We start from the raw sequence: 10,324 nt of genomic DNA on the forward strand, positions 1-10,324 counted from the left end.
TTTTATTTATATTTACTTTTTAAATCTCATTTAAATTTTCCCCCCCCCCCCCCCGCATGTATGTATGGGTGTGTGCAAGCCATGGCATATGGGTGTGGAGGTCAGAGGGAATTTTTGGGAGTCAGTTCTCTTTCTCCTACAGGTTCTAGGGATGGAGCTAATGTTATGCTTGGCAGACCTTACACACTGGCCTGACAATTTGATTTTAAGCCCTTTACCATTTATTTCAGCATGAAGCCACTTACCTTGGAGTTTACAGGTGTTGCTTAATAAAGCACATCACTGAAAGAAACATTAAAAGATCAGTGGACTTTCGGTAGGGGGAGTGGTTGTACCATACAAGTCCTTCTTCCTACTGGGGGTTGGAGGAGGGCGCTGCCAAGCAGAGGGAGTTGTCTGGTGTGAGCTGCATCTGAGAGCTGGCCCAGTGCAGAACATACAGCGTTCCTTTCTCCTGTTGCAAGAGCTGTCTGTGCTTTTTGTCTGAACTTCCTGTCTTCAAGCAGACGCAGGCTTAAGCTTCTGTCCTCACCAGAACACACTAGCCAAATGCTCAGAACCAAGATTATACAAGCTACACGGCCAAGCATACTGTGTGTGTGTGACTGTGTGTGTGCATGGTGGTGTGTGTGTGAGAGTGTGTTTTGTGTGTGACTGTGTGTGTGTTGTGTGTGACTGTGTGTGTGCATGGTGTGTATGTGTGTGCATGGTATGTGGTATATGTGTGAGAGTGTGTGCGTGTGCATGATGTGTGTGTGTGTAGGTGTGTGTGTTTGTCTGTGTGGTATGTTCATGGTGTGTATGTGTGTGTGAATGGTGCATGTGTATGTGCATAGTGTGTGTGCATGGTGTGTCTGCATGGTGTGTGCATGGTGTGTCTGCATGGTGTGTGCATGGTGTGTTTGTGTGAAACTGTATGATTGTGTATAAGTGTGTATGCATGGTGTGTATGTGTGATTACATAGTGTGTGTGTGTGTGCGTGTGTTCTTGAGTGGGTGTGGTTGGGTCCCCACATATGGAAGTCAGAGGACAACCTTGGGTTTTGCTCCTCAAGCACTTTCTACCTTGCTTTCTTGAGATGGGGTCTCCTATTGGCATGGAACCTGCCCAGGATAAGCTGGCTGGCTGGTAGGTGCCAGGGATCCACCTGTCTCTGCCTCCTTGGTGCTGAGGTCATAGGTGTGCACTGCTGTTCCTAGATTTTTTTTTTCTTTTTAAAACATGGGCTCTGGGGAAGGAACTCTGAAATGGAAACTTAAGGGTTCTTTGAAAAGTCGGTTGGATGGCATTTTGCTGAGGCAAACACATGAAGGAATGATTCGTTGAAGTGGATATGGGTGTGAAAGGCTAAGGCAGACTCGTGAAGGAATGATTCGTTGAAGTGGATATGGGTGTGAAAGGCTAAGGCAGACTCGTGAAGGAACGTTTTGAAGAAACAGACACAGGAGAGAGGATGTTCTGCTAAAGCAAGCATGTGAAAGGACACATGATGAGAGATTCTTTGCTAACAACATGCATGTATTGCTCTGCCTTACATTGCATAGTTGAGCTGCATTTGTCGGGACTCCATAGAGAGAAATGCACCAAAAACTTCTGGTGGTGTGCTGCAGTTTGTTGTCGCCTCGGGGCTGATTGGAAACACATGCTGAAGCAAGACCCATGCTGAGGCAAGGCACGTGGAGGACATGTGATGTTTGGAGGGTATAAATAGGACTCCGCAGAGTGCGGGAGACAGCTTGGCCTGCTAGTAGTACAGCTGTGTAACACTTGTGTGGGCATTTTCCTTGATCTTTGCTTCCCTGAGAGAGACACAGCTGAGAACTTTTCCTGGGGTTTCTGTTGGTCTCTCCTGCATATGCGAGCCCAGGTTGAGGTCTGGCTGTCTCTGCTAGGTTGTGTCACCACTGTTGCTAACCCAATTCTAAAGAACTGGACTGCTGGTGTATCAGCAAGGTGCTTGCCAGTGGATGGAGCTGCCTCTGCCTGCTAACCTATGAGCTGAACTGCCGATTTCCAGACAACACAGACAGGAGTTGCTACAAAGAAGCTTTCTAAATAGGTCCACTCCCCTCCCCCCAACCCATCCTTTCTTTCCCACTACCTCTGGTGGGTGGTGGGCTACAAGGAAGGTTAAAAGCTGTTAACAACCATCACTAAAAATAGGATTTGAAAACAATTAAAGTTAAGAACTCAGATCCTCATGCCTGCAAGACAAACACTTTACTGGGACGTCATTGTCTCCAGACTCACTGTCTGCTCTTTAACACAAAAGCTTTTGAGCCTCTGACTGGAAGTATGAATTATTGCTTGTTAGGGGCTTAGCTTACTTGCTTTGAGCTTCTCTAGCAAACTGCCACAGACTTTGTGGTTTAAATTAACAGATATTTATTCTGTCACAGTTCCAGAGGCCATAATGGTGCTGGTGAATGCTTGAAAGTTTTTGGAAGCTCTTAAGGAGAGCCTATTCCCTTCTCTTGGTTGCTCAGGATAGCCCTTGGCTTGTAGAAGTATCAACCAGATGTGGCCTCCGGGGCTCTCCCTGTGTATACCAGTGTCTCCGCAGGGCCTTCCTGTAAGGATAACAGTCATTGAAAAAGACTCACTCTAATTTTAGTATGCTCTTCCATCAGGTACAGCTGCAAATATCTTACTTCCAAATAAGGTCACTTTCTGAGGTTCCAAGTGGACATGGGCTTGTGTGTGAAGCACTGGAACTGACTGCACCAATCCACAAGGCCAGATTAGCTTCTTTAGAGGTTTAGCTAACAGTCCCGTGGGCGAGGGAGTGCTTTCGGCTTCAGTGTCCTCAGTTCCTGTTGTGGGGGCGTATGGTCTATTTCAAGTCACCCCCACTCCCCTGAATTGTACTTGGGGCTTTCCGGAGCGTAGAAAGGATTTCCTCTGCAAAGAAAGTCCTTCTCCATCCACTGAGGTGGCTAATGTAAGGTACTCACTGCCATGCCCGGCAACCTGAGTGCTATCCTTGGATCCTATTGCTCCCAAAAGTTGTCTGTTGACCTCCACACATGCACTGTGGCACGTGTACACCCCCACAGTAAATAAATGTAATCAAAATAATAATAGACCCGAGAACCTATTCTTCTCTACCCTCCCACGACCTGTCCTGTGCAGGGTAATGCAGGAGGGAGCTATGGTGACAAGGAATTTTTCTGCAATAGACTCTTTATAAAATAAAATAATGTGGTGTGTGTGTGTGTGTATGTGTGTGTGGTGTGTATGTGTGTGCATAGTGTGTGGTGTGTATGTGTATGCATGGTATGTGGTGTGTGTTTGTGTGAGTGGTATGTGTGCATTGTATGTGGTTTGTGCATGTGCATGGTGTATGATGTGTGATGTGTGTGTGTGTGGTATGTATGTGTGTGTGCATGGTGTGTGTTTGTGTGTGTGGTGTATGTGTGTGCATGGTGTGTGTGTGTTGTGTGAGCCTGTTACATATGTGTGTGTGTAGTGTGTGTGTAGTGTGTGCATGTGTGTGTGTGTGCATGGTAAATATGTATGTATGCATGATGTATATGTATGTGTAGGGTGTGTGTGAGTGTGTGTGTGGTGTGTTATTGAGTGGGTGTGGTTGGGTCTCCTCACATGGAAGTCAGAGGACAAACTTGAGTTTTGTTCCTCAAGTACCTTCCGCCTTGCTTTCTTTAGATGGGGTCTCTTATTGGCATGGAACTTGCCCAGGATAAGCTGGCTAGCTGGTAGGTGCCAGGGATCCACCTGTCTCTGCCTCTTTGGTGCTGAGGTCATAGGTGTGCACTGCTGTTCCTAGATTTTTTTTTTTTTATACCTGGGCTCTGGGGAAGGAACTCTGAAATGGAAACTTAAGGGTTCTTTGGAAAGTCGGTTGGATGGCGTTTTGCTGAGGCAAACACATGAAGGAATGTTTTGTTAAAGTATGTGTATATGTTCATGTGTGTGTGTACCTGTGCATTTGTGCTTGTGTGAAGTTCCCACAGAGGCTAAAAGAAGGCATCAGATCTCTTGGAGCTAGAATTGCAGGTGGGTGTGGACCACCCGATGTGGGTGCTGGGAGCTGAGTGCAAGTCCTCTGCGAGAGCAGTAAACACTCTTAACTGTTGAGACACTGCTTTGGCACCCCAGTTTCTTTTAATATTAGAAAAATTAAAAAAATTCATACTCGCACACATTGAGAGATTAAATAATCTCAAAGGGTTTTCAATATGAATCCGTCTCACCTCAATTCCTCCTTATAGCTTTAGTTACAGTCCCCTGAGCTAGCTTTCCAGGCTCTCACAGGGCCTCTGGCTCAGAAGGGCTCTCTACTTGGTCTAATTCTCTGATGCTCTTAGTTTCCAGCTATGTTTAAACCAAGGGCCTGGCGAGTCTACTTTACTCTGGCCTCAAACACTAAGCAACTAGTCCTGCTGGGAGGCAACCAGTGTTGGCAACTTCCTGTTTGAAATGTATTCTATGGCTTCTTGTTGTCTCTAAATAGGGATGAGCCCGGCGCCAGAGAGTGACATCGAGCTCACTACATAACCTTTTCTATTATTATATTTTAAGAGATCATTTGTCAACACTGCTTTTTGAAACCTTTAAAGACTTTAGGGTGGCTGGAGAGATGGCTCAGCAGTTGCTGTTCTTGCACCTGGATTTGGTTCCCAGCACCTACATGGTAGTTCATGACGGGCCGCAAATCCAGCTCCAGGGGATCTGACACCCTCTTCTGGCCTCTGCAGGCAGTAGGAATGCACATGTATGTACAGATATACATATAGTCAAAACACTCGTGAAGTAAAAATCAAATGGCATGAACTAAAGAGTCTGTGCTGGCTACTTTTATGTCAACCGGACTCAGGTTAGAGTCATGCAGGAAGAGGGAACCTCAATTAAGAAAAGGCTCCCACCAGAATGGTCTGTGGGCAAGTCTGTGATGCATTCTCTTGATTGATGACAGATGTGAGTGGGCCCAGGTCACTGTAGGTAGGGCCACGCCCAGGAAGGTGGCCTTGGTGCTTTAGAAAGCTGAGCAAGCCATTGAGAACAAGCCAGTAAGCAGCATTCCTCCGTGGCTTCTGCATCTGCCCCTGACTCCAGTTTTCTGCTACGCTCGAGTTCCTGCCCTGACTTTCCTCTAACAGACTGAAAGTGTAGGCCAAAATAAACCCTTTCCTCCCCAACTAGCTTTTGGTCATGGTGTTTTATCACAGCAATAGAAACTCTAAGATACCATCGCTATATGCTTCCCCATGAGTAGAATACAGACTAAAAATAGCAGCCATTCAAGTGTTCTTAATGGTTCATGATCTCTGTGAGTCACACCCTGGGCCCAATGACAGCATCAGGCATGGGACAGTGGGGGCAAACAGTAGATGTCTCTACACCAGGCGGTGGGGGTCATCAGGTGCTTGGGAGTCCTGAGCATCTGCTGTGCAGAGCAGAGGAGGAATATGCAGAGATCCATGGCAGACAACTATCAGAGAAAGGCAACACTGGGTGGGAAGCCAGGTATAGTCAAGGCCAGCTTACCTACCCAAGAGGGAATCATTGTTGGAAATAGCAGACTTGTCTATCGATGATGAGTTGAACCGGGCTGTGGTGACTACCTGAGGACTAAGGCAGCCTGGGCTTGGGAACAACCAAAGAAGACTGGACCATTAGCATCTTTATAATATAGATGTGAGTGTCCCTGGTACTCAGGGAAGTGGAAGAGGACAGAATACAAACCCAGTAGGGCAAGGAAAAGGCTTCTCTGCATCTTGTCATTCCAGGCTCTATACACCTGTCCCTGATTACATACCTTCCTCTGTGCACCTGGCCCAGATCACAGCCCTCCCTCCAGGCTCTGTGTACCTGCTCCTGGTCACACTCCTACCCCTCCAGGCTCTGTGGACCTGCCCCTGATCACATCCTCCCTCCGAAGCCTTTCCTCTGTCTCCCACATGTATGTGTGTGTTCTTATGCTATGCAGGTACAACAACAACGTATAAGACAAGCATAAAACTAATGTCTTTACTTTATAGCTGTATGGTTTAGCTATCAGTTGACAAAGCAAACTGAGAGGATGTTTTGTTCTTAATGATGGATGGAAAGGAACTGGGCTTGTGGCTTATTCTAGCTCCCAAGTGTATAATGGATTTAAATATTCTCTTTCTTTGCTTCAAGGACTTTGACTCCTTCTTCTCTGCAAAAGAAGAAAATATTATTTATTCATTCCTTGGTCTGGCTCCCCCTCCTGGGTCAAAGGTAAGCTTGCACCCTGGGTGGTCTAGTACAGGCTATAATAACAAAAGATAGAACTGGCAAACAGCAATGCTCATCAGTGGTATTCTAGGACAACATGACTTTTATTGTTTGACTTACAGAATGCTTCATGAATTTACCTGTCATCCTTCTACGGGTACTCTCTTATCTCTATACCATTTTAATGTATGTGTGTGTGTGTGTGTGTGTGCATGAGTGTGTGGGTGTGCATGTATGCATTGGGTGCAGGTATGCATGTATGCATGTGTGTGCATGGGTGCATGTGTGAGTGTGTGTGTATGTAATGTTTGTGTGTGTATACCTGTGCATGTGTGCACGTGTGTTCATGAATGTGTGTGATTCTGTGCTTGTGTAATGTTTGTGTGCATTTGTGTGTGTATCTATGCATGAGTGTGTGTGTGTATGTTGCCTCAGCACTGACATGATTTTTAATATAATCTTCATTGAGGAACTATGTGCATAGAGATAATACAAATGTTTCACCAGACAATTTCCCAGTTTTGCTTTCATTCTTGTTCTAGTAAATTTTATAATATTTAATAAATGTGAATGTTGGGGTTAAGCTGGGGAGGGGACACACAGATCAGTGCAATTGCTTAGAAGGAGGCCTTGGGTTCAGTTTCCAGCATTGAAAAAGATGAATAAAACAGGGAGAAAGTGTCGCATCTTTGTGATGGGTTACCTAATTCTGTTTGTGAGGGGCATAGGAACCACTTGTGCGACTCCTCGGTTATGTCACCATAATGACTTCACATCTAGCTCCCAAAAGTTTGCTTGGCAAATGACATCTGCTCTCAACTTAGTAATTTCTACTTACTATGAGTTTGCTTTTTGTTCTGGTAAGAAGTAGAAAGAAAGATCTAGAATCAAGCACCATGTGGGTTTCATCAGTGTCCCCTTAGTGTTGACTCCTCTTTGATTATGTATAATCCATGCAGATGCTGACAAAGCTTAGTTGTGATATAGAGTTTCACGTGAACATCTGCTTCATTCTCCTCACAGAATCAGAGTCTCTCATATACCACACTCTACTGACATGAGAATACACTGTGAAATTTACTCATTTTTAAAAAAAATTAATTTTCTTGGGGCTGGAAAGATGGCTCAGTGGTTAAGAACACTGTTTGCTCTCACAGAGAACCCAGGTTCAAGTACCAGCATCCACATGGCAGCTCACAGCCATCTCTAACTCCAATTCTAGGAGATCCAAGTCCCTAGTCTGGCCTCTGTGGGCAGCAGGCATGCACATGGTGCACAGACATACATGCAGGCAAAACACCCACTGACACACACACAACACGCATGAGTCTCTAATTTGTGCTCAGATTGATTCTAAAAGAGATTTGTATGACTAAGTCTAAATTAATTCTTTTTAAAAAACATTTATTTATTTTATGTATGTGAGTACACTCCAGAAGATGGCATTAGATTCCATTACAGGTGGCTGTGATCTACCTACCATGTAGTTGCTGGGAATTGAACTCAGGACCTCTGGAAGAGCAGCCCGTGCTCTTAACCACTGAGCCATCTTTCCAGCCCTCTAAATTAGTTGTTAATTTAGGACAAGAAACTCAAACCTGCACCTCACAGACAGGTTTGCAGAGTGCACCCGTGTGCTCGTCCCTGTGCCAGCCTTCGTAGGCACTGGAGGTGTCTCAGTGTGCAAGCCACTTTGCACCCTGCACTAATGCTTTCTTCAAATGGTACGATATAGAGATTTTGAGATCAGTTAATACTTGTATAGGAGGACAAAAAACTCCCCCAAACCAAGCCAAACCCAAACCCCAAACCCAAATAAATCCACTTTCTTTTTAATGAAATGACATTTGCTTTGTTAAACTTAACTGCAGTATATCCCAAACACTAGTGCTGAAGACTATTATGTGCAATTTAGGATTTTAATTTGGCATAAGACCCGCTCAATGGTATCACTTTAGTTTATACATTACATAGAGGAGATAGTGGAAGGGGCTGTGAAGGTAGTTTGCTGGGAAAAGCACTGGCTACACAAATATGACAACCAGAACTAGGGTGAGGATCTTATACCCACACCCACAGTGACACACCCATTCCAACCAGGTCACACCTATTCCAACAAGGCCACACCTTCAGATGGTGCTACTCCCTGGTCCAAGGATATACAAACCATCACAATGTGTATGAGTGTTTTCCTTGCATACACATCTGTGCACTATGAATGCATCTGGTGCCCTTGAAGACCAGAAGAGGGCATCAAATCCATGGGGACTAGAGTTACAGATGGCTGTGAACCACCATATAGGTGCTGTAAATTGAACCCACACTCTCTGTAAGAGCAGTGAGGGCTCTTAACTACTGAGCCATCTCTTCAGCTCACTCATAAAATTCTTCTATGTTTTATTTTGAGCAACTATCAATGAACATTATCCAATTATACTGTAGCTGAAGTTCTTCCCTAGTTAGCAGAGACAGGCAATCATTACAATGTTACACATTGATAGATACAATGTTACAGGGCCACATTTGCAATATACTGCTGGAGTGCTGTGATCTGTGTTTACTGTTCTCAGCTAGTCACCTCATGATATCATAACAGACTCAACAGCAGCATCAACATCAAGACCTTTGTCATGGATTTGCTCTTAGGAAAATAATCTGTTTAATGAATAAGACACAAATGACATCTCAAGGTTTGGTTTGGTTTTGATACAAGTTCCCACTGTGTAGATTAGGCTGACTTCAAACTCACTATTCTCTAACTGAAGCTGCCCCAGTACCAGGGGTCATCCCTCTGAGATAATGTAATTTAGTGATTTACAGCCCAAAGTAACTTATGATGATATGTTTTGATATAATTTCTGTAGTGCTGATCAGCTTTTAACAAATGTCAAAATATTTAAATAAACGCCAGTCACCTAAGGAAGGGACCACCCTACCAAGTTCAGGTGCTTTGAGTGAAAGGCAAATGAGAGGTCGGATCAGAAGACTTAGATGAGCATGTTAAGAGGACTATGGAAGAGAGGAATTTGAGCTTCTAAGGATGTTCTGGAATTCTCCAGTTTGAAATTAGATAAGCAATAAAGACAAGGAACCGCACTGAACGTTACATTGTAGTTCAAGTCATAGAGAGAAGCACTGTAACAAGAAATGAAAGACAGAGCAGTAGGATGTGGGAAAGGCCAGACACCAGGCACCACAGATCTGCTGTGTGCAGAGGGAACACGAGAAAGAGGGAAAGACCTGGGAAGGAAGGGCATTGATTCTGGTGGACCAGTTGCACATCTGTGCAGCCAGTGGGGAGTGTCTGAGAGTCAGACATTATGAAGAGTCCCGGAAAGGTGGACATGATGAGGAAGGAAATCTCTAGGTGCACCCCACTGTTACGTTGAATAAAATGAAGGCTGAAGATGAGAATAATTCAATTAGTTAAAAGACATAGAAGAGAGTTATGTCCTCAAGAGAGTTTTCAAGTATTCCTGTTTGCTGTAGGTGACAAAGTCTGAGGAAGCAGCCTCCCTTCCCAATGGAGATGTAGCAGGAGAGGCAGAGGGTGCTGCAGAGGTAAGGGCTGGTGTTGCCAGTGTCCTCAGAATGGCTGATGGTCCTGAAATTTCTTATTTATTTTGTCTACCTACATATAAATGTCTGTCTGTCTACTTTCTTTCATCTATCAACCTATCTCCATCATCTATCTTCTATCTATCTATCTATCTATCTATCTATCTATCTATCTATCTATCTAATCTACCAATCAGTTGATCAGTCTACCTGTCATCTATCAGTCATCTATGAGTTCTCTCTCATCTATATAATCTATTATCTATTCTGTGTCTATGTAGCATCCACCTAACATCATCATTATCTATCATCTGTCTTTTATCTATCATCCACCCACCCACCTATCCATCTATCTATCATCCACCCACCCACCTATCCATCTATCCATCCTCCATCCACCCACTTACCCACTCACCCACCCACTCATCTACCCACCTATTTATCCATCCATCCATCCATCCATCCATCCACCCACCCACCCACACATCCATCCATCCATCCATCCATTCTCCATCCACCCACTCACCTACCCATCCATCCACC

The 10,324-nt window shown here is 44.6% G+C and overlaps 1 protein-coding gene across 1 annotated transcript in view; it reads left to right on the plus strand.

Moving 5' to 3' along the window:
- Positions 1–10,324, plus strand: part of LOC110311412 (SH3 domain-binding glutamic acid-rich protein) — a 26,167-nt gene that overhangs the window by 6,533 nt on the left and 9,310 nt on the right. The window contains exons 3-4 of the mRNA XM_021184705.2: positions 6,146–6,226; positions 9,713–9,784. Of these exons, the coding sequence (XP_021040364.2) occupies positions 6,146–6,226; positions 9,713–9,784 (153 nt within the window). The remainder of the gene's footprint in view (positions 1–6,145; positions 6,227–9,712; positions 9,785–10,324) is intronic.

Source organism: Mus caroli, chromosome 16, assembly GCF_900094665.2.
Source record: "Mus caroli chromosome 16, CAROLI_EIJ_v1.1, whole genome shotgun sequence".
Taxonomy (NCBI): domain Eukaryota; kingdom Metazoa; phylum Chordata; class Mammalia; order Rodentia; family Muridae; genus Mus; species Mus caroli.